The sequence below is a fragment of the Scophthalmus maximus genome, chromosome 18 (genome assembly GCF_022379125.1).
Source record: "Scophthalmus maximus strain ysfricsl-2021 chromosome 18, ASM2237912v1, whole genome shotgun sequence".
In the NCBI taxonomy this organism is placed as follows: Eukaryota; Metazoa; Chordata; class Actinopteri; order Pleuronectiformes; family Scophthalmidae; genus Scophthalmus; species Scophthalmus maximus.
The window spans coordinates 10,196,879-10,217,550 of record NC_061532.1 but is presented as its reverse complement, the minus strand read 5'-3'; the positions used below and the strand labels follow the sequence as shown (position 1 = coordinate 10,217,550).

The window sequence follows — 20,672 nt, the reverse complement described above, 5'->3', positions numbered from 1 at the left end:
GTCCAATACAGGCAGACAGTCTCTGTCTAAAATATTACATGGAGTGATAATATCGATTGCACAGCAGCCACTTATTCATAATATGCGATGCAGTAAGTGTGTGTTTATTTGCTTTGTTGTTTTGTTACTTATGTGTAACAGTGTGGCTCTTGGGACGCAAGAAAAATTTCAGAAGAGCATTCTGATAATCAAGTGTAAATCTTATCTTATTTTATCACCTCTACATTTTTACTTCCTACAACTTTTCGATACAACTTCGACATTGAAAAACCCAAGTTCTCTTCACACGGCGATGCGGGAGACTTTGCTGGAATTTAAGATTCTCATTTTCACAATCTGAACCGTTTCCATTAAACCTGTCACCAGGCTTTGGAGAGACGGGGTCACTTCAAACTGCTGAAATCAAAATTCAAACCACAGATTACTGATGTCATGTTCATTTCACATCATCTTTCTTCACACCATCTTCACCAACATGTCTGAATCAACACAGAAATACAGCTCCTTTCACCAATTCAGCGTTTTCTTTGTAGGAAGAAGAAGAAAAAAAGCCCTTCCAAAAGCATTTAGCTGCTTTTCTTAAAGTCTCCTTTACAGAAGCATTTCAAGTAAATATCTTTTACTATCATAAATGAGAATTCTGCTTCTTGATTTTAATGGAAGTAGAAATTTTAGTTTCCCTTTTCATGTTCACAAACTGCTCTACCTAAGGTAGAGTACATTACATGTCTTTGGAGACCATGTGCCCTTAATTATGGAATTTGAGATGAAAAAATATTCAGAAAATAAAAAATAAAAATAATAAACAGTTTGCCCTCATCATCACATTCTTTCATTTCTAATTTTAAAATTAATTAATTCAGGTCAGTAGCTTTTGATAGCTTTGAGGAGAGCCTCATTATCAGGAAAGAGTTACAGGATATTGAATCATTCCTCACACTAACTTTACAGTAAGAGAAATGTGGACTGTGCACAGGTGATGTACGGCTGCTACACCCGGTTTTATAATCTTTCACTCAAAATTCATGAAAGTTCCTTCAGAGAGAACAGTGAAATTGATCACTGAGGAAACCTCAGCATGGTAGGATTGTCTGAGATTTGAGTGTGGCTGAAAACATGTAAACCGGTCAGACGGGGGGAGAAAGCCGGCCGCTCAGCGCCACAGGGTTGGCATCTGTGCGGTTAGTGTTGATGGGAGCAGTCGGATGGAGCAGCTACTGCGCTGGATGGATCGATGTGACGCTCGGAGTCCATGGGTGACACGACTTTGAGGAAATTGCACTTTGTCTCTGGCTGCGTGCAGTCTGCAGAGCAAGGTCTGACCGGCTCTGTGTTGAAGGACATGGGTTTTCACTTTTTGATCTGCAGGGGGGGGAGACAAAAATGAAGACGGTAGTGTCATTTATTCAACACTAATGGGGTTATTTTCTCACTTGAACAGAAAAAGTATTTGAAAATTATCCGACTCTGCTTAGTAGATCTTCACTCTTCATTCTACATCACATATCTAATATTTATAAGTATCACACATCTATGTCGTTTTGTAATATTAATGTTAGTTGCACTTCACCTCAGTGACAACTCCTGCAGCGATGGTGGAGCCCACATATCGCAGCATGAAGCGGCCGAGCTCCTTGTAGTCCTTGTACAGCTCCAACGACACCGGCCGCTGGGTCTGGACCTCCACGATGGCATTCATACCTTTACTCAAACACCTTAACGGGAACATTAATGTGGATTCGGTTTTATCTGTTATTTGAAGTAAGTAAATAAGCAATATGAGTAATACTAAGCACCTCTAACAAAATAATTAACAGCTGTTCTATGGTTTGATTAAGGTGATTATTCCATTTAACTACAATCGTTTGTAAAAAAAAAACTGCTGCTCTTACCACGTTTGATAATATGACAAATCGTGGGAGATGCTGATGTGTTTATTCATTCAACATAATGTAAGACAATGCCCCGCTTCTTTCTGAAACTCACTTTGGCTTCTTCTTGAGGACTTCACCGCTGCTCTTGTGTAGAATGCTAATCAGTTTCCTGATAGTGGCTGGCTCACTGACCGTCTGGTAATGCAACAATACCTAGACCGAGCAAACACAGAAAAAAGTACAATAAATAACACACACAAACATACAGTATAACAGAACGCTTGTGTGCACTTATAATGAAGTATCATTGGCAGTACGACTGTCGGAGTGTGTTCGCCTGCACTTACTGGGAAGCCTTGTGTGATAGGGACCTCGATATTGAAGAGGAGGATTCGGGCTCTGAATCGAGTGCAGGCTTGAATTGGCACTTTCGGGTCACAGAAAACACAACCCACGCTGGAGGGAACCAGTCGACAGAAAATAGAGCAAATATATGAATCAACACTAAATATGAAAAAAAAACACGATATTACTGCTTAAACTGTCTCGTAAAGGGGTCTCCTGCAGTAAATCCCAAGAGGGTGGGTTTGATAGTGATATATTGTGAGATAGTGAGATGTGAGATTGTTGTAAAACAATATCCAGACTAGTACAAACAGACGTCTGGAATTACTGGCAACAACCAAATCTTGTGAAAACCACAGTAAGTCAAACAAAATCATGAGGATTTAACATGAAATAAAGTTGTTGTTTTTTTTACTTGATCTTGATGATGTCAATGCCGGTAACGGTCAGGCTGACATGGTCTCCTGCTGCAGCCCAGTCCAGAGCCTCGTCATGTAGAGTGATTCCTGTGAGGAAAAAAACGTGTTATACTCATCTACTACTCAGATGCTTATGTACTGGCACAGCTTAGTCTTAGTTTAATATCCTGTCACAGGAAACCACGTTATAATTATTTTTGTTAATTTAAACAGTTTTTACATAGTTGCATATTCCTTTTATGCTTAGGCTTTATTTTTCTAAAGGATTCAGCTAATATGGATAACTTATTATCTTAATCACTAGAGTTAATGTACCAAGATTTCCTCTTTGAGTTACAGAAATGTGTCGTGTCGACGATGAAACAAAAACAAAAGTGTTTGTAGGCCTGGTGAAATTCTGTGCTGTTGCTGCAAATAATAGTAACTGAGTCTTGACAAAACTTTGGTTTTTACAATCCAAACCCATGGCTTTAGTAAAATTTCTGAATGAAATGAAGAAAATAAGTAGGCCACCTTAAAATTGAAACTGAAGTACCAAAGTCGGCCACAATGCCACAAGTGGCAGCAGAGACACACCAGTGTACCTTTCACAGTGCAGGTTTCATTAGGAGGCATCGCCTGTATCCTGTCCCCAGTCTGAATGTAACCTGCCTCGATCTTCCCCGTAACACAGAAGCCTGAACCCTGGTCTGGAGGAGAGAATGCAAAATTAGTAATGTCTTTAAGTGTTATAAAAAAGAGACAAATGAATGTATGCAAGTATGCATTAGTGATTTTACCTTTGAACACATCCGAGACGCACAGTCTGAAGGGCTTGTCTATTGACCTCTGAGGAGCTTTCAAGGCATCTGTAGAAGGGAGGAAAAAACACAGAAAGGAACAAAACCATGACATAAAGGATTGTAAATATTCTGAGAAGCCAAGTGATTCTGAGACGCCAAGTGACCAGGCGTGATGAATCACTTTCCCAAGAACAGGATGAATAATGCTATAGACGGCTTACTGGCAAGGAGTCCAGATGATTAGCACTTTGAAAGCAGTCACAGCACTGAATGAAATACAGACTGTGCCCAAATCCACAAAGAAAAATTTAAAAAGTGTCAAAAGGGAGTAAAAGCTTAGGGCAGCTTGAACCACGCTACTTTGCATTACCAATCTGCTCCAGCAGGCTGGGACCGGAGAACCAGACGGTGAGCTGTGAAACCGAACTCCTGGTAGCAAGGTTTTCTCCCGACAGGCCGCTGGTGGGGATGTAGAAAACATCAGAGTCCTGCAAAAACAGAAAAACACCAGTTTCAAACTCATGAACACGGAACTCAAACATATAAAAAAAGACAGATGATATATTGAAACTGATTAAGAGTTTAATAACGTAAGATGTTAATGTGTCGAGTGAGTTGACGCCAACCTTGAATCCTGCCTGCTTGAGAAAATGGCCAAGTTTGGAGATGATTTCTTGGAAACGCTCTTGGTGCCAGTTTACCTGATGTATATACACATTAAGAAACGGGAAATACACAGAAAGAAGATTTCCCCTTTAACAAGGCTTTGGAATGGAAATGCGTGTGCAACATGCCAGTAATTGTAGAAAAACATAAAAACATAAATACTGTACAATCACACAGTCATGAATTTTGAGAAAATCTTGAAAAAGATTTTTTGCTCCTTGAATTGATTTCAAAGAAATATATTTTACTGCTACTCTCAAATGATTTTTAAATTGTATGTCCTCATATATCCAGAATTCATCCGTATTTGTAAGAACATAATGTACCCAATTATTTTTGGTCAAATTAGCCATATTGTTTATTTGTAGCAGTAGCAAAACATCATCCCCACTGTGCGTCAGTAAAGTTTAGCAAGTCTGACCTGGTCCATCTTGTTGACTGCGACAGCCAGCTGAGTGACGCCCAGCGAACGCACCAGCAGGGCATGTTCTCTGGTCTGACCACCCGCCTCGAAGCCAGCCTCAAACTCTCCTCTGCTGGCATCCACCACAAGCACCGCCACGTCAGCCTGGAGACAGAACCGAGGGGAAAGGTCAGACCTGCATCCATCCATATCTCGGGCAGAGCATCGTAACCGCACGCACGCACGCACGCACATAGCACAGTAGGACAGCTGAATTCTGAAGGTTTTAACACATGAAATGTCCCTGTGTTGTACACTGAAAACATTTGGGTTTGAAAATCAAAATTTAAGCTTTCTATTATTTACATCTAGATGTGTTAAATTACTCCAGACAAAAACCCTTTATCAGACTGCCCAATTTTTAAATGAGCCAATGTAAAGGAAATGATCTAGTAAACAACATTTAAGATTTGGTTGCATAACCCTCACCGCATCAAGCCCGCAAGCCTGGAGAAGGGGGGTCTCCTCTAAATTGGGTTAAGGTCCAGTGATTAACTTGGTCAGGATAAAACCTTCCCTTTCCCCCCCTGATGAAGTCCCTTTGTCGTGTTGGCAGTGTGGTTTGGGTCATTTGGTCGAGTTTAGATGCATTTCTCTATATTGCTCTTCTTTGATGATGGAAAATTAAACTTGTGTGTTAAGAGCAAATATCTAACACAGACAGCAATGCAGAAATATTGTAAATCAGTTCTCAAATTAATGAACGAATGCTTCACTGACTCATTACAGGCTGAGAAATATCCTGTTATACTTCACAGCAAGTGCCTGATTGTGAACTTAATTTGCTTACAACAGAAACCCCTTAGTCACTACGTGAAGAGGCTGAGCATGAACATAGTCATATGGTAAAAAGAGAAAATACATTCGCATCCCCAAAAAAGAGACAGACAAGCACACCCATGCCGACAAAAACACCTTGTGACACCAACACCCAAAACCACAAATGTTACTTCAAACAATGCCGTCGGGTGTGGCAAGCTTGATTTGCTTGATTTGCTTGATTTGCGAAAACAATAATTCTATTGTTATTATATAATCCCTTTTTTCACAATTATCTTCTAGAAAAAAAATTCTGCACAAATAATATATGCAAATATTTCATTACTAAATTACATAAAAATTGATAGAAGATTTCAGCCTCTCCAACACTTCATGGTAATCTTTTATTCACCCCTTCTATAATTGTTAGAAATATTTACTCTTGCATTGACTTTGCATGTAGCCAACTGCCTAGTTTGTTTTTGCACTAGCATTAGAATTACATACACAGTTCAAGAGTATTGAACTTAATAACTTTTATCTCATCTGTATTTTTTGTCCTCAGTTAAATCCCTAGTTTATTTGAAAAAAAAGAACACCCAGAGTCTTTATAAATAATCTTTTGTGCCATAAACCAAAACGAGCAAGGCAAGTACCATCGCACTTTCCATGAAACAGTGCTCGCTGATTGACGACCTTCACATAGTTTACCTGTGCAGCTCCTGTGATCATGTTGGGGATGAAGTCTTTGTGTCCAGGTGCATCCATCAGGGTCACCACCTTAGAGGTCGTCTCAAACTTGGTCATGCCAACATCCATTGTCACACCTCTGGAGAAAACACACATAATTCTTTTTTTTTCTCTCCTTTTAAAAAAAATAAATAATAAATAAAGGGAGAAAATAAAACATCTGCAATGTAAACAATAACTTGGTTCGTTAAAATAAAACGAAGAGTGAAAGATACTGCAAATAAACAATTGGCAGATGGTGTACTGAGCAGTGTGCCGTATAAGTGGAAGTGGACTTGAAGCCCTGGTCGATTTCAGTTTAAGCGCAACGTCTTGTAGTGGGCAAGGCTGAAGTGAATATGGATTCCCACTTAAGTCACTTTCTGTTTCTGGCATATTTTGCTTCTGTTTCACTCTGGTGACAACAACAGAGAGGAGGGCAACAAAGGGACATGGTGTCTGCCTCAAACGGTGTACAGCTATTCATCAGCAAAACGTGTTTCGCCTACTAGAAGGAATATTTGGTCCTTCAGAGGAGGAAGCCATTACTAGTACCTGTACACCAGTGAATTGACAAAAGAATTTAAGTCTCATTCATTTGTTTCTTATTCATGAGAAGCACACGGCAGGCAGAGGTGGTGTGTGCACTTGTTGATCTGCATCCAAACTTCACCTCTCCCCTCAATGCAGAGGGGGCGACAGAGAATATTTTTCTGTGTCAGTGGCTTCACATTTCAATTTTTACCTGTCCCTCTCCTCGCCAGTTTCATCCAGAACCCAAGCGTAGGCGAAAGAGGCTTTCCCTGCCTTCTTCGACTCCTGCTCATACTTGTGCATGGTACGTTTGTTGACGTTGCCCAGCAGATAAAGCAGGTGACCCATCAGCGTGCTTTTACCTGCATCCACATGACCTGCAGAGAAGGGAATAATGCCAAGGAGCATGTAAAAAGACTGGAAGTGATCGAGAAGATTGGCTTGGAGGGTTGGGGAGATATCAGAGAGGTATGAGGCAGAGACAGGAAGACTGTAACAATAATGATAAGACAGGTAAGGGGGAGAGAGGACATAAGACATGGCAAAGGGAAGCTATAGATGGGAGAAGGAAAGAAGCAGAATTGCACAAGTGGAGGGAGGCAGACAGAAATGGGAACAAGGACTGAGTGTAAGAGGGGGAAGGGAGAGGGCTGTGGTGAAACGAAAAGGTTTCACAGGCTGTGGGAAACTAGAATCATCTGCACTCCTGAAACTACCGAGTCACTTTTTCTGGTGTAACTGAGTATGAGATGATATGATGAAGATGATATCTGTAACTCATTTTTTAAGTTGCTTAAAACAATGTGTGCAGTGTAGGATAGTCTTGCTGAAAGACATCCTTGTATGAGGATGAAAGTGAGCATTAGAGTGAGCAGAATCATATTTTCTATCCCTTGACATTTGGTGATTTAAGTGTATTAGTTGTTTATGATTGTTATTCACAAGTGGTGTTGTGCAGTGTCCTCCTACCTATAACCACCAAATTTAGCAGAGGCTTGCCCCCCTGTCTCTTCTCCAGCTCAGCCTTGACATTGATCGCTTGGCGGGACTTTGCAGAGGGGCGGCCTGGGGTGGGAACTGTGGCGGGCTCGTCTCCATTTGGCCCTTTCGACGGGGTCTCTGGACGTTTGGGGGTGGCCTCCGCGGCAGGTGCAGTGACGACGCCATTCTCCCCTGCACTGAGGAGAGAATGAGGGGCGAGTGTGATCTCGATGAAACACAAAACTTCTGCACATCTCTGCAATGGATAATCACAACTTCCAAAATATTTTGGCTTGAGGTGCCAGTAGCTCTGATCAACAGTTCATTCATAGGATTAACTACTCATTTTAAATTAAGTTATACATTTTACAAAAGCCGGAAATATTTCCAGTGTGTGTCGATGGAGACGTTTCATCGCATTTTGACAGATTTATGAAACTGTGTATTTGAATACAGCAGCTGTGTTTTAGATACCTGGGAACAGCGAAGCCCATGGTCTGCTTCTTGCCAGAGACGGTCATGCGAGCCACTTTGGGAACCACTTCAGAGTCCAGTTTGTTGTGAGGCTCATCTCTGCTTTTAGCTGAGGACAGGAACAAAAAGTCGTCACGCTCACAAACACAGGCAGTCGAAACTCACTGAGGCCTCTGACAGGAGGCACATGGAATTTATTTTTCCATTTTGAAAGGGCATGGAAATTACCTTTAACGCATTATAAATGTTTCGTACATATGGTAAACAGGGTCTAGTATCTTTCCCAACCGGGAATGACAGGTTTCACTCATTTGACAGGCGATCCACTAAGACCAGGACAACTGAATCATGATAATTGTATAATTATAATAAATAAATATTTCTTTAGCCCTTACCTAAACAAGGCTATAAAGTACTTTACAAAATACATTAGAATAAGACAACACAAAATCAAGAAAAGAAAACAATAGGGTTCTACCCGTCAGGGTTTGAACGGTAATAACAGGCATAATATCTGGCTTTTCCAGACTTCCCTTCAAAAATATGTTTTAAGCAATGATTTAAACACAGGTAATGGGTTGGTTAAGTTTCATCAGCACTTCAGAGCCTCTGGGCCCTGACGGTAAAAGCCCGGACACCCTTAGTTCCCGGCCTTGACTTGGGAACTACTAGCAAGAGTTGGTTAGAAGATTTTCTTGGAGCCTGGGGAGTAAGTAGCTCCGTCACTATATCTGGGGGCCAGACCATGCTGAGCTTTAAAAAGATATTAAAAGTATCTTAAAATCAATCCTAAATTTTTAACGGCAGCCAATTAAGGGAGAAGAACTGGGGGGCTACCGTATGGGCCCTACGCTGGGTGTTGGTTACAATGTCAGCAGCAGCGTTGTTCACTAGCTGAAGCAGAGACACCGAAGACTGACTGATGTGTGTTAAAAAGAGCATTGCAGTAGTCCACACGTGAAGAGACAAAAGCGTGAATAGGCTTTTCTAGCTCAGGAAAGAACAGAGCTGATTTGATTTTGGCAACGTTTCTGAGGTGAAAGTAACAAGATGTGAGAAGGTTATTGACGCAGGCTTCAAAATTTGGTTGTGGATCAAATGTCGCTCAATGGGGCAGCAGATGGTACGAGTCTAAACCTTTTCACAGCCTGCATCTGCAAAATAGTAACATGAAATACATGGAAGCATTATATAATGCCATCATGATATTACTGTAACGTATAAATACTTTCCTGGTCATAGTTGCCACTTACCGGAATGTAAAGAAAACACATTCTTAAGTGTTAGCATACAAACTGATCAGTTTCACTCTCACATGCTGCAGCAGTGAGACTTGCTGAGGTCATTGCTTCGTCATCCCAGTCCAGAGTGGCCGCCCGTCCCAGTCATATCAACCCGCTACTGATTCATTTAGACTGGGCTGCACAGACAACACTACTGCACCCCGTGTGCGTCCGTGTGTGACGCAGTCATCCTGGCTCACAGAGGGTTAATTTCAGAAGTGGCCGTTACCTCCCGTCTCCATGTTTAACCGAGCATTGTGACACAGCATTTAGCAGAATGAGTCTTTTGAACAGGTGCCACCCTCAGCAAAGTGGCGGTGAATGTGTGCAGCGTCACAACTTACAAACGTTGGCACAACGAGATCTGCAAATACCCCAAAATGGTTGATATGGTGTGATTACACTTGAGTCATCTCCATAAGTTTTCTGTTGGTTAGCATGAAAACAGAAGAGACTCCCACACACTCCTCGCGGATTCAACTGCAAAATGCACATTATAGACGCAAGAAAAGAACTCTTTCCTTTTTACATTTGTTGTCTTACAAATATACAGTCTAGAACGTAAAAAGCTTTGGTTAAGCATGCATTTTAGGGATGAGAAAATAGTCTCTTCTGTGTGAAATATACATGCTTCGTGCAGTTTATTCATCATTAAAAAAAATACCCTGGGGGAAAATGATCGGAAAGGAAGTGTGACTCAACAGAATTATTAATGGACTTTCTCTAACCAAGCATTCTCTGAATGACTGGCTCTGGCTCTGCATTAGAGAAAGAAAAAAAGTCCCTCTCATTCTGAAACAGTGATACACAGGGCTGGCAGCTCACTGCACTCTGAAGAGGCTTTCCTTTTTTTCTACATAAAGTAGTGGAATTTGCATGCTGTTTATTTTTACACAGAGAATATTATTTAAAAAGAAAAGTTGCAGCCAACAAAAATCACTAGCTGCACAAACTGTACACACACACACACACACACACACACACACACACACACACACACACACACACACACACACACACACACACACACACACACACACACACACACACACACACACACACACACACACACACACACACACACACACACACACGGAAAGTTCTGAAAACTACCTGTGCTTGTAATAGATGGACCCACGCAGACCGCCAATTAAAAAAAGATGAACGTCTTTAACACCATCACCATCAATGAAATGCATCATTATGGTGTCATCCGATGTTGTTCTGTCGTGCAGCGAAAAATACAAAACGCTGGGGAATTTTGGCAGCTGCGGACTTTTCCTGCCCGTTCTACGTTGACATGCAAGTTTCTACCACGTGTGAAACGGGACACCGGCCGGCAGCTTGCAGTCCACTTACATGGAACGTGAACTGTGACCTCTTTAGAGTATATATCAAAGTGTCATATATAATATACCAAGGCGGTTTGGATCTGCCAATCTGTTTTTTAACCTGGGGTGAAACACTCGCACCCTACTAAACTGTCCCCGAGGCCTTCAGTGATAAACAACCCAGAAAATGTTGCTCTGTCAAAACACTGTAATACCTTTGCAAACAACGGAGTTGCAATTTTTTTTTTATTTGGGAGGCTAACCCTGGGGCAGCGTTAACAGGGGGGGTAGCCTGAGAAGGACTATACAGTGCAATCAGGTTCTAAGGCACGGAGCAGGATCTCTTTACACTTAGATTGGCAGGTAAACAGTTGGCTTCCTTCCATCCAGGATAGGAGACCCTTGCAGTGACAGGGTGTGAGTGAGTCATCTGCCCAAGGGCCCAACTGAGCACAGAAAAAGGAGGCCGCCCAGGATATGCAAATATGAGAACCTACGCCAACCCCCCCAAAAAACAAACAAGCGTCTCCTAATGTTGATTTCATTGTTCGACAACATCGACTACACATGCTCTGAATTTGCAGGGAAGCAGAACTTCTACGTAAACCAATGTTCAAAAGGCAAATTGAACACTCCTAAGCTGCTGCGATATCTGGAGAGAAAATGCCCCAACCACTTGAGGCCGCTAAAAGCTGTGAAAGTTCATCTCAACTCAAATCATCACCGTCTTAACGTGGGGGAAAGTGGGGGGAAAAAACATTTCAATTGATTCAAGTATTGCATCTGAGTCAGGGCCAACATGACAGTGATTAAGTCAGCCCCGCTATCTTGAGATTGTCACATAGGGGGGAAAAAAAAGCTTCTGAACCAGAGACGACAAAGTAACATCACCTGGTGTGATATATCTTACGAGAATTAAAAAATACATTGTGCCACTGCGATGCACCCCCTCAATTATTGATATAACAGTGAACCAAAACAGTAATTAAGATTTCATTCAGTTTTGAAAAAAAAAGAAAAAAGGATGAAGCTTGAATGAAAATGACTATAAAGGAATTGAGAGGGCAAAGCTCAGAGACCACTTTCAGGTTGAGTCACGAGTCAAGACACACATACTGACAGTGCGACCACTCACCATGTTACAACAACTCCTCACCCTCTACTAACACCTACTCTGCAGACAGTCGACTTGAGTCATAGCGACTTCCAGAGAACTCTCACCTACTCTTGTGTTTACAGACACGCCAGTGCTCCAAAACAGAGCTCCAATGAAATATGACTCTTACCAACAGCACGCTAACATATCACATCCAGAGTTTCCAAAGCGGCAAGAAACAGGATATAAAAGGCAAACGATTACATCACACACTTATATCAACACAAGCTATCACACATAGCCATCTGTATGCTGGAAACTCGAGATACTTTTATCAACCATCTAACTACATTCCCCATAAGGCATCGTGATCATACTGTGGGGTTTATTGAAAAAGATCAAAATTGAATGTCAGAGGAAACTGTGGAAGGAGACAAGTAAACTACAAATTCACATGGAAGGCCAGGCTGTGAGGTTAGTGCTATTGAGATCTCAGAATTGACTCATACCTCAATGTAATCTTATTCCTGCATGCCCATGACTCAGCAGCAATAGAATATCAGAAGAATTCCTGCTGCCTGGGGGATCTTACCCTTCTTCAGTCTACAGGAGAACAAAGGTTAGCGTCAGCCTCTTCAATTTTCTGGACAAGGCTTCAATATTTTTGCAAAGTCTTTTTAAAGAGTCTTTAAGTTTACCTACAAGGCTACTAAAAAAAATATTTTCTTGTAATTGCTGACAGCAGCATTTGAGGTTACTCCAGTGTTGGGTTTTTCATACGGATCCAATTGGTGATCTTGATTTACACAAAGGCACCAGTAAAAATATCCATAAAAAGTTATTGCATAGAGTTAGAGTCTACATCCATGCACCAAAGATGTCATTGGGGTCAATATGTATTATGTTTATAATATGTCCCAACATGTGCCTGAGCGTGTAGATAAATATACAACTTTTGAAGCCTGAAAATGAGTTGAAAACACAACCTAGTGCTCTATACCGACTCAATGCCATTTCATATTAATCAGGTGCCTTATAGTCCACAATAAACTGGTGAAAATATCATTGCTGTCTCAGCAGAAATGCTCAAATCGATGTTCAACAGCACAAGCGAACAGCGAATGAAGCAGAATGTCTTCTGAAGCCATCTATTCAGCGGTGTCTCTTTCTTAGCCTATTTTCATCTAAACATAAAATACAGACACAAATAATGTATGTAACCTCCCTTCTTTTGACCACTTTTCTGTTACTAAAATGGTATTTTCCAGTGTCTGCACCTCAAACTGTGCTTGAGCAACAAGTGGGCCTTGCAAAAATGCAGAGCCTGTAAAAAAAAAAAAAAAAAAAAGACCCAAAAAATGATTTGATCTGTTGAAGCCTCTGACAAAGCTGTGAAAGTCAAGAGACATTATCAGATTTTCCAACGTAGGTGGTGTTAAAGAGACATAGTACGATGATCGGCTGCTGAGCCGAGGCAACGTCTGCTCGGGGGTGACATTTTCTCCAAGAGTGCAGCTTCCTGCTCAAAGCCCACACACTGGCTCGCCTTAAGAGAAAAAGGACAAAACCCCTTGTTTTCAGATCATATCTTCATTCTCAGAACAGACCGCAGGATCCCTAATGCACCTAATTATTTTTCAAATATCAAAAGGCTCCCAGGACTACGCTGAGAAACCTGTTTGGCGGTCTAGTGTTTTACTTGTCATTATTACTTCTGTCTGCCCTTTTGTCATTTATCATTTCCCTCGGGCTCTCCAGTGTTTGACACCCTGGGGGTCCACTACACTCACATTTTCTTCCCCTGAATAAAGCTACCACACACCTAACTCAAACACTACCTGTTCACTCGGAAGATATTCACACAGCAACAAAAACACAGCTTGACATTAGCTTTTCTCTTTTTCTTCTTCTCCTGCCTCATAACTACAGTACAGACCAGCGTCCTGGCGACTACAGTAAGATCACTGGTTATTAGGGTTGACAAGGCCGTATGGAACAGCATACCTTACAGTTAGTTCATGATCTTATATGCCAGGCCTTAAAGCTGTTGCCGTTGAACTTTAGGTTATAGATATACACGTCTTCAAAGGTCCATTCAAACCAATACCAATGACTAACAAATGTGAGACAACTGAAGAAACTCTGGCCTAGCCTAAGAGTGCATACACTGCACCAGATACAAAATGCTGTTTTTTTTCCTCTAACATTTCACTTTGACAATATACAGTACATGCTGTCATTATACAGGTGTCATTCAGATTGTGTACTGTACATGCACATATTGGTTTGTACCAAGTGAGGTATAGTGTCTTAATTTAACTGGAAAATTAATTAAACAAAACTATGTGCTTTTTTTACACACAGACACACACACAGACACACAAATGCACACCAACACACAACCAGAGGAACACGCCCAGACATAGGCGCACTCAGTACATAAATCAACTTTATTTCAAAATTATCAAATTAACCTCTGGTAGCAAGTAATGACACACCCAGTGTAAATCAAACTCATCTGTACATCAAAATGTTAAAAACTTTTTAAGAGCAAAAAAAAACATTTTTTGACTCATTCATTACCCTTTTTTCATAGTGCTTATTTTCATTTAATATTCATCTTGGTAATATCAAACAATAAAAAGCATTCACTTGTGTGTACTGTGTCTGTATGCACGTGCGTGTGTGTACTTGAATTCTGTGTGTGTGTGAGTGCGTGTTCTCACTCTCTCATGGGAAAATCTCCAGGTGTCCTCTAAACCAAAAAGTCAACCCCATGATCTCAAACACAGGCAGCAGTAAACCAGTACTATGGTTAACTGATCCATATTCCAATAGCTGCAGCACACCTGCAAACAAAAGTCAACCTCTTTTTCGCTATTGAGGGCTTATGCGGCTCTAAGCTAGAAAAAAAAAAAGAGGCCCTGACAATTTACCCTGGTTAAAATTCTACTTTACTTGTCATACAAAAATTAAAAAGCCTATGGCCATCTAAGTATACAAAATAAGACTCTTTAAGTTTTTCAAATGGAAAAAAGGAAAAAGGAATGTTTAACTACAGTAAATGAGGAAAAATCTCTAAAACATTCTTAAAATCCTTTGACAGATTAGCTGCAATTAATTTCAAGCTGCCAGGGCAAAGGTGAACTGACCAGTTCGGGTTTTTTAACCTCTTTGACTAAAACATCATTGTTCTGTATGTAGTAGGATCATAATATCTGTCCTGTGTAAAAACATTTGTAAATGCAGTAATAATACTGATTGTAGCAGTTTTTTTTGGAGTGCGGCAGCGGGTACGTCATTGTTGATCCCAAAAGTTTCTTCAAGCCACATGATTGATTGTGGGACAGAGTTGTTAAAAAGACTCAACGACCCTGAGAGATGCCTCTCTCTGAATTTACTTCAGCCTGTGGTGCAAGTCAGTTAACACCAACATTGTCTACCTGGTGAAAGCTTTCTGCTGATTAGCACGGACGATGTCGTCAGGTGATGGTGTATCGAAGCAGAACGGTACAATTGGTGGAAGTGGGACGAGCGGCTCTTTGGATTTGTCCTGCGATTTACGGAGAAAGGCCTGGTAACCACTTCCTGTCCTCTGACCTCTTATTTTTCCCTTGAACACATTCCTTGTCCTCTTCAGTTGTCTGCAGCACGGAGTCGACAAAGTGAGCGCAAATACTGAAGGTGTTGCAAAAACAGAAGACTCTGACCCTAAGGCCACTGGAGCCGGACAGGACGGTGAATGGAGGTTGTAGTCGAAGTGACGAGGGCCCGCTCCATGTGATTGGGCCATGAGGGCACTCAAATCAATGGTCTGGCCCGGGTTAGGTGGCCTGGAGTTTTGGTGGTATGGTTTGCGGTCGAGTTTACACTTGATGCCACCTTCTAGAGTACTTCCTGCCAACACATCCACCCTCTTTGGTTTTGCTGGGGAAAGGAGCGACGTCAGGGAGTACTGTGACCCATATGAGGTGGTTGAGGTTTCGCCCTTGTGTTCAGAAGACAAATGTGACTGAGAGAATAGCTCAGAGAGGCCAGGTGGTTGCTTCAGTGCATTTGTAGGAGATTCAGTGCTGATGGGTTGAGGGGAAGCTGAGGAACTGTTAGCTTGATGCTGCAAGGCTAGCTGCGACAGTGAGACAGTCCCACCCAGGAATGTAGAAGTAAAGTTGGTTGGTTTAGAAAAAGTCAGTGTGTCTGCGGGTCGTCTGCTCTGTGATTGAGACTGACTGTGTGCACTCCAGTCTTGGTGCTGTGAAGCTAGCTCAGCAAGTGAGAGCGTTTGTGCTGGCGCAGCCATACCGACACACTTTCCAGAAACTATGCTGCTATGGGGAGTGGTGAAGGAATCACTGATTATTGGACTGTGGTTTGAGTGCTCCTGGATTAAATCAGCCAATGATGGGCTCCCCTTACGATCAGCCACTGTGGCTTTGCCTCCAGTCCCAACTCCTTCCAAAAGCGGATTTCTCTGGAGGACAGAACTGACACTCCCAAACCCAGGAGGAACAGCTGGAGAGGAGCTTGAGGTTGGTAGTTTAGGTTTGTTAAGTGACAGACTACTGAGTGAAGCTGAAAGGAGTAAGGGGGCGGAACTGTGAGATGCTGAAGTCACATTTAAAGACGCCAAAGTTCCCAAAGAAAGACCACTTGGATGTAACGTAAGGGATGGAGTTGAATTAGGTCCCATGGTGAGAGCACTTAATGAGGGGACACCCAAACCTTGCTTTGTGTCAACTGCCGCTGTCCCCTTGCTCCTCTGCTCATGCTCAGACATGAACTGCGCCAGACTGCTAACACCTAAACCAACATTTTGATTTTCAGAGCTGCTAACCACTAGATCAGCCTTATGTTGAGATAGGAGGTCGTGCAAGTTCGGCTCACTTGCTGGCACACGAGGTTGCGTATATTTGCACCCATCTGACTGGGGATGTGCCATGGATGTAATGTCAGTGTGAGAAGCAGACAAGCAGGCTCCTTACCTTACGAAAGCCAATTCCAGGTGTCGAGGAGGAGAGACAGGAGGCCAAATGAATCACAGCATAAAATTGAGGGGATGACAAAAAAAACAGAAAGAAGGCACTTTGTTAAACATTAGCATTTGAATATCTTAAATTCTTCATCCCACATACTTGTGTGAAATAAAGAGTGGCTGCTGAATATGATTAAGAATTATTCTTTTGTTCAAGCAGCTTATGAAAAACCCACAGATTTTCAGTCAACATATCATGATGCAGTATTAGATTCCATATCAGTCCAGTTCTTGTGTTCCTCTTGGCTGTCTTTAAACCCCTTAAAATTCCTCATCACAATACTATTGATTTTTGAAAAGTGATATAAATAGACATGTCCTTATTTGTGCAACGATAAGTACCAGTATATATTCATAAAATCACTCCTTCAAAATTAATTGCATCTATCAAAGAAAAACATTTATTATGACCAGACAAGCTGTGAAATATCTAAATTATTTTTACAATTGGACTTCTGAAGATTATGTTCTGTGTTTGGAAATTAACCAACCAAGGATGGTTATTGAAACAATTATACTCTAATACAAAAGAATTGTAGACCAGTTAAGGACAACAACGTTTGACCAACAACTTGATAAAATGTTAAATCCGCTCCAGGCGTACCTTTCTCAGCCACAGCCTCTTGTTTGGTTCTTTGTGGAAGCGGCGCTTTATCCTGGGAAACTCCTGCTACCAAAGCTGCCTCCTCAGTGGTACTTCTTTTAACTGGGGCTGTATTAGCTTCTTCAGACAGGACTGCATCCAGTGCCCTCTGTGGGTCAAATCCATGTCTAATGGCTGCCTGGCTCAGGACTGAGTCTGGTAGTGCTTCTCCCAGCACTGCCCGCATATGGTCCAGACATGAAAAGAGCTTGGCTGCAAAGCACAATACACAAGTTAGTGACAGCATTGTATGTGATCAAGGAACAAATTGCAGAATAAACATAAACACTGCATTAGGTGAAAAAGAAAAACTTCACACTCTCAAACTCAAACATCATAAGAGTAAGGTTTAAGGTTAGATGATTGCTGACATCTTTTACTTGTACACTCCATGAACTTATTAATATTACCTTGATCAAGAGGGTCAAGGTTGTGGTTGATGGTAGGGGACATGTGGACATCTTCATCTTCTTCCTCTTCTAAAGGCTCCTCCTTTGGTGCTTGCCTCTCTTGACGAGAGTAGATGAACTGATTCGCTGGATAAACCAAAGACATCTTTTACTCGTTGGCTAACTACAATGAGATCTAATCTATCTACTTTTACAAATTTTGTAAAAAAAAAATGGGAGAAAAAACAATTATTAAGGTGTATTAATGTATTAATGATGGCTGATTTTAAGCAAACATACATAATTGTTAATGTAATCTTTAATTGTAAGGTGACCATGAACTCTGCGTTCTCCAATACCAACCTGTTGCTGGTGATATGCAGCAGTAGTCATCATCCACCGACTGTCCGTACATGTCATCATCGTCAAAGTCTAGAAGAAAATAAACCTGAGCGTCAAAGAGTTCCTATCCTGTGTTTGAGACAAACATTCAGATTTACATATGCATTTCTAGCAAAGAGAAAGACTCAATTGAGGCAGCTGTCACTTTGCCTCGTCAGCATCTCTACAGACAGCACAAAGTAATTCCTGAAGGAATGATAAAGTGACTCTTATTGGAACCGTTCCAGTGGTTGTTTACAGACTCTCAACAGCGATTCCAACTATCCAACCAGCACATAACTTGTGCACTAATTTTTCATTTGGTCCTTGGATAGTGGATTACGGTGGAAAGATGCAAAGCCCTGAGCCATATGGTGTGGTCCCCAGACCACGAAGATGGGCAGCAGTCCCCTCCCACCTGTCGGACTATGACCTAACCGGACCAGGGTCCCAGAAGCGGTTCCATGTCCAATTTCCCCCGACCACTCAAGAAGCCATTATTCGGGCCAGAGGCACCCGCTCGTGCCACAACGCCTTGCAGCCAAGACACTGCACCAGACCATAAGTGTGAAGGAAGAGAGGGAACAGATGCATGAAGAGCTGCACCACACATCCGATCAGGTGCCGGATCTGCCCACCAGGTGGTCTAATCTTATCTGTCATTGAATCAGAAACTTCTTCCATTTCTATCAAAACACTGGGATGTTAGCTAGTCAGCTGAGTAGGTGCACTCAACTTTAGTAAACAGAAACATGAACTACTATATGAACTTAAATACGCAAGAACCTAAGTTTTAATATTATAACATTCTAACGTCTCGAAAAAGCTTTGATATTTACATACATACTGGTATTATCACGTAATTTATGAGGTGCCAAGTGACACGACAGCAACCTTATCTTGCCCGCTACACTAGCTAGCGTTAGCCGCTACAGCTATAACAAACGGCTGATACTTGTAGCATAGCGGCTAACGAGTTTAGCGAGTTAAGGCCTCGCCGTGGCGTTTAAAACCGAAACCGACACCTGGCTGAGCTTATCTACCTTCGTCGTAGTTGTAACCTCGGACATTTCTGTGCCGAGACATTCTTTGCCTGTGTGTCGTCTCTCGGCCCCCGCGAAACTGTTTTTCGGCTCACTGTTGTGACATGTGTCTCACTGTCCGACGTCCATTGCTATTGCTGCTATTGCTGCTGCTGCTGTGTGAAGTGACGTCACGGGAGAAGACATCGGAAAATAGATGCATTAAATCGCAGACATTTTTTTAAGTCCTTATTTTTGCTGAATTTAAGTATTTTTGCTTGTTGGTCAACCGTGTAGTCAATAAAATTTAATTGAATTAAATTGAAAAAAAAAATCTCCTCGCTGACGTAACTTCCTGTTTCAGCTCTACCAATGCAGCCTGGGTTCAGAGCTCCCAAACAAACTTTGACGATTTGCCTGATGGAAAGAAACTAGTTCCCATACACACTGTACACGTGTGTCTGAATGGAGACAGGGAGTAAATATAGAAGAAAATATTCTGTCTAATTTTATCATCATTTATTTGAGCCGTAAGCAGGGGGAGATGCAAGTCGTACCACCAAGCACAGAGCAGAGTGGACATCCAGTGGCTGGGGGTCACTGGGGTTGAACTGAAGAAATGGGGAAAAGGCGAAATTCACCATTAATCCTGATGATGATTATGACAAGGTTACGAATAAGATAAGGTTGCAAATGGCCTTCATACAAACAAACACAGGAGATTCATGCTGTGAAAGAACTTTACATACTTTTTTTTACATTCTTTATATTTTATATGTAATATAATGTTATATCATTATATATTTCTATTCTTGGTTTGAGCAATTGTATCAAATCCCAATTTCCCCCATGAATCAATAAAATAGTTCTGATTCTGAAGTAATTCCAGTTGAAGAGGTCATGAGCATTGAGAGAGAGAGAGATTTTAAAAACAACTTTTATTAAAATTTACCAGAGAACATCACGGTCCTCTACTAATGAATTGAAAAACCAAAAACTAAAATTAAATAAATGAATGTACTGAAGAGAGAGAGTCTGCCTGCATGAAATACACAAACAGGTTAAAATCCTGCCTCTGATCTCGGGGTGTGATTGTCAAACCATTTCTTGTCAAAGGTTATGCCCTATGGTTAGAGACCTGCCCATCTGAGCCCACACTCTACACCTCTCACACAAACACACCCAGTGAGTGACATCATTTTTTTCCTTCTATCTTTGTACCACAAGAACCCTGTAGCCTATATCTAGCACAAAAGGGAAAGAAATAAGATGTGTGTGCTTGTGCATTTACAAGCATTTGTTTGTACTTGTTTTTTCTGTCACTAACTCTTGGCACATACATGCACTCTAAATTCACAAATAGGTGTCCAATGCACAAAAGTGTGATTTCCGATACATTGTGATGTCCTGATCTCATCTAGATTAGCCCATGTGCCAGTGGAATAGAAGAAGATAAAAATGTCAGACAT

General features: G+C 41.5%; 1 protein-coding gene across 3 annotated transcripts; it reads right to left on the bottom strand.

The window, feature by feature from the left end:
• Positions 1 to 188: 188 nt before the first annotated feature.
• hbs1l (HBS1-like translational GTPase) lies at positions 189 to 19,439 on the bottom strand. 3 transcript variants are annotated; one of them, XM_035617366.2, is made up of 18 exons: positions 19,225 to 19,398; positions 18,164 to 18,232; positions 17,822 to 17,947; positions 17,373 to 17,624; positions 8,027 to 8,135; positions 7,541 to 7,749; positions 6,783 to 6,948; positions 6,020 to 6,137; positions 4,508 to 4,654; positions 4,047 to 4,121; positions 3,791 to 3,908; positions 3,418 to 3,486; positions 3,223 to 3,327; positions 2,635 to 2,725; positions 2,222 to 2,330; positions 1,987 to 2,087; positions 1,571 to 1,715; positions 189 to 1,362 (listed from the first exon to the last, which is right to left on the bottom strand). In XM_035617366.2, exons 1-18 carry the CDS (start codon positions 19,265 to 19,267, stop codon positions 1,351 to 1,353), a joined length of 2,064 nt encoding a protein of 687 aa, XP_035473259.1. In that variant the 5' UTR covers positions 19,268 to 19,398; the 3' UTR covers positions 189 to 1,350. The 3 variants fall into 3 exon arrangements, with proteins under 3 accessions (XP_035473259.1, XP_035473261.2, XP_035473260.2); XM_035617368.2 differs by lacking the exons at positions 189 to 1,362; positions 1,571 to 1,715; positions 1,987 to 2,087; ... (8 more) ...; positions 6,783 to 6,948; positions 7,541 to 7,749 and adding an exon at positions 15,180 to 16,713 and having other exon boundaries at positions 19,225 to 19,439; XM_035617367.2 differs by lacking the exons at positions 189 to 1,362; positions 1,571 to 1,715; positions 1,987 to 2,087; ... (9 more) ...; positions 7,541 to 7,749; positions 8,027 to 8,135 and adding an exon at positions 14,168 to 16,713 and having other exon boundaries at positions 19,225 to 19,437.
• Between the last annotated feature and the right edge of the window lie 1,233 nt (positions 19,440 to 20,672).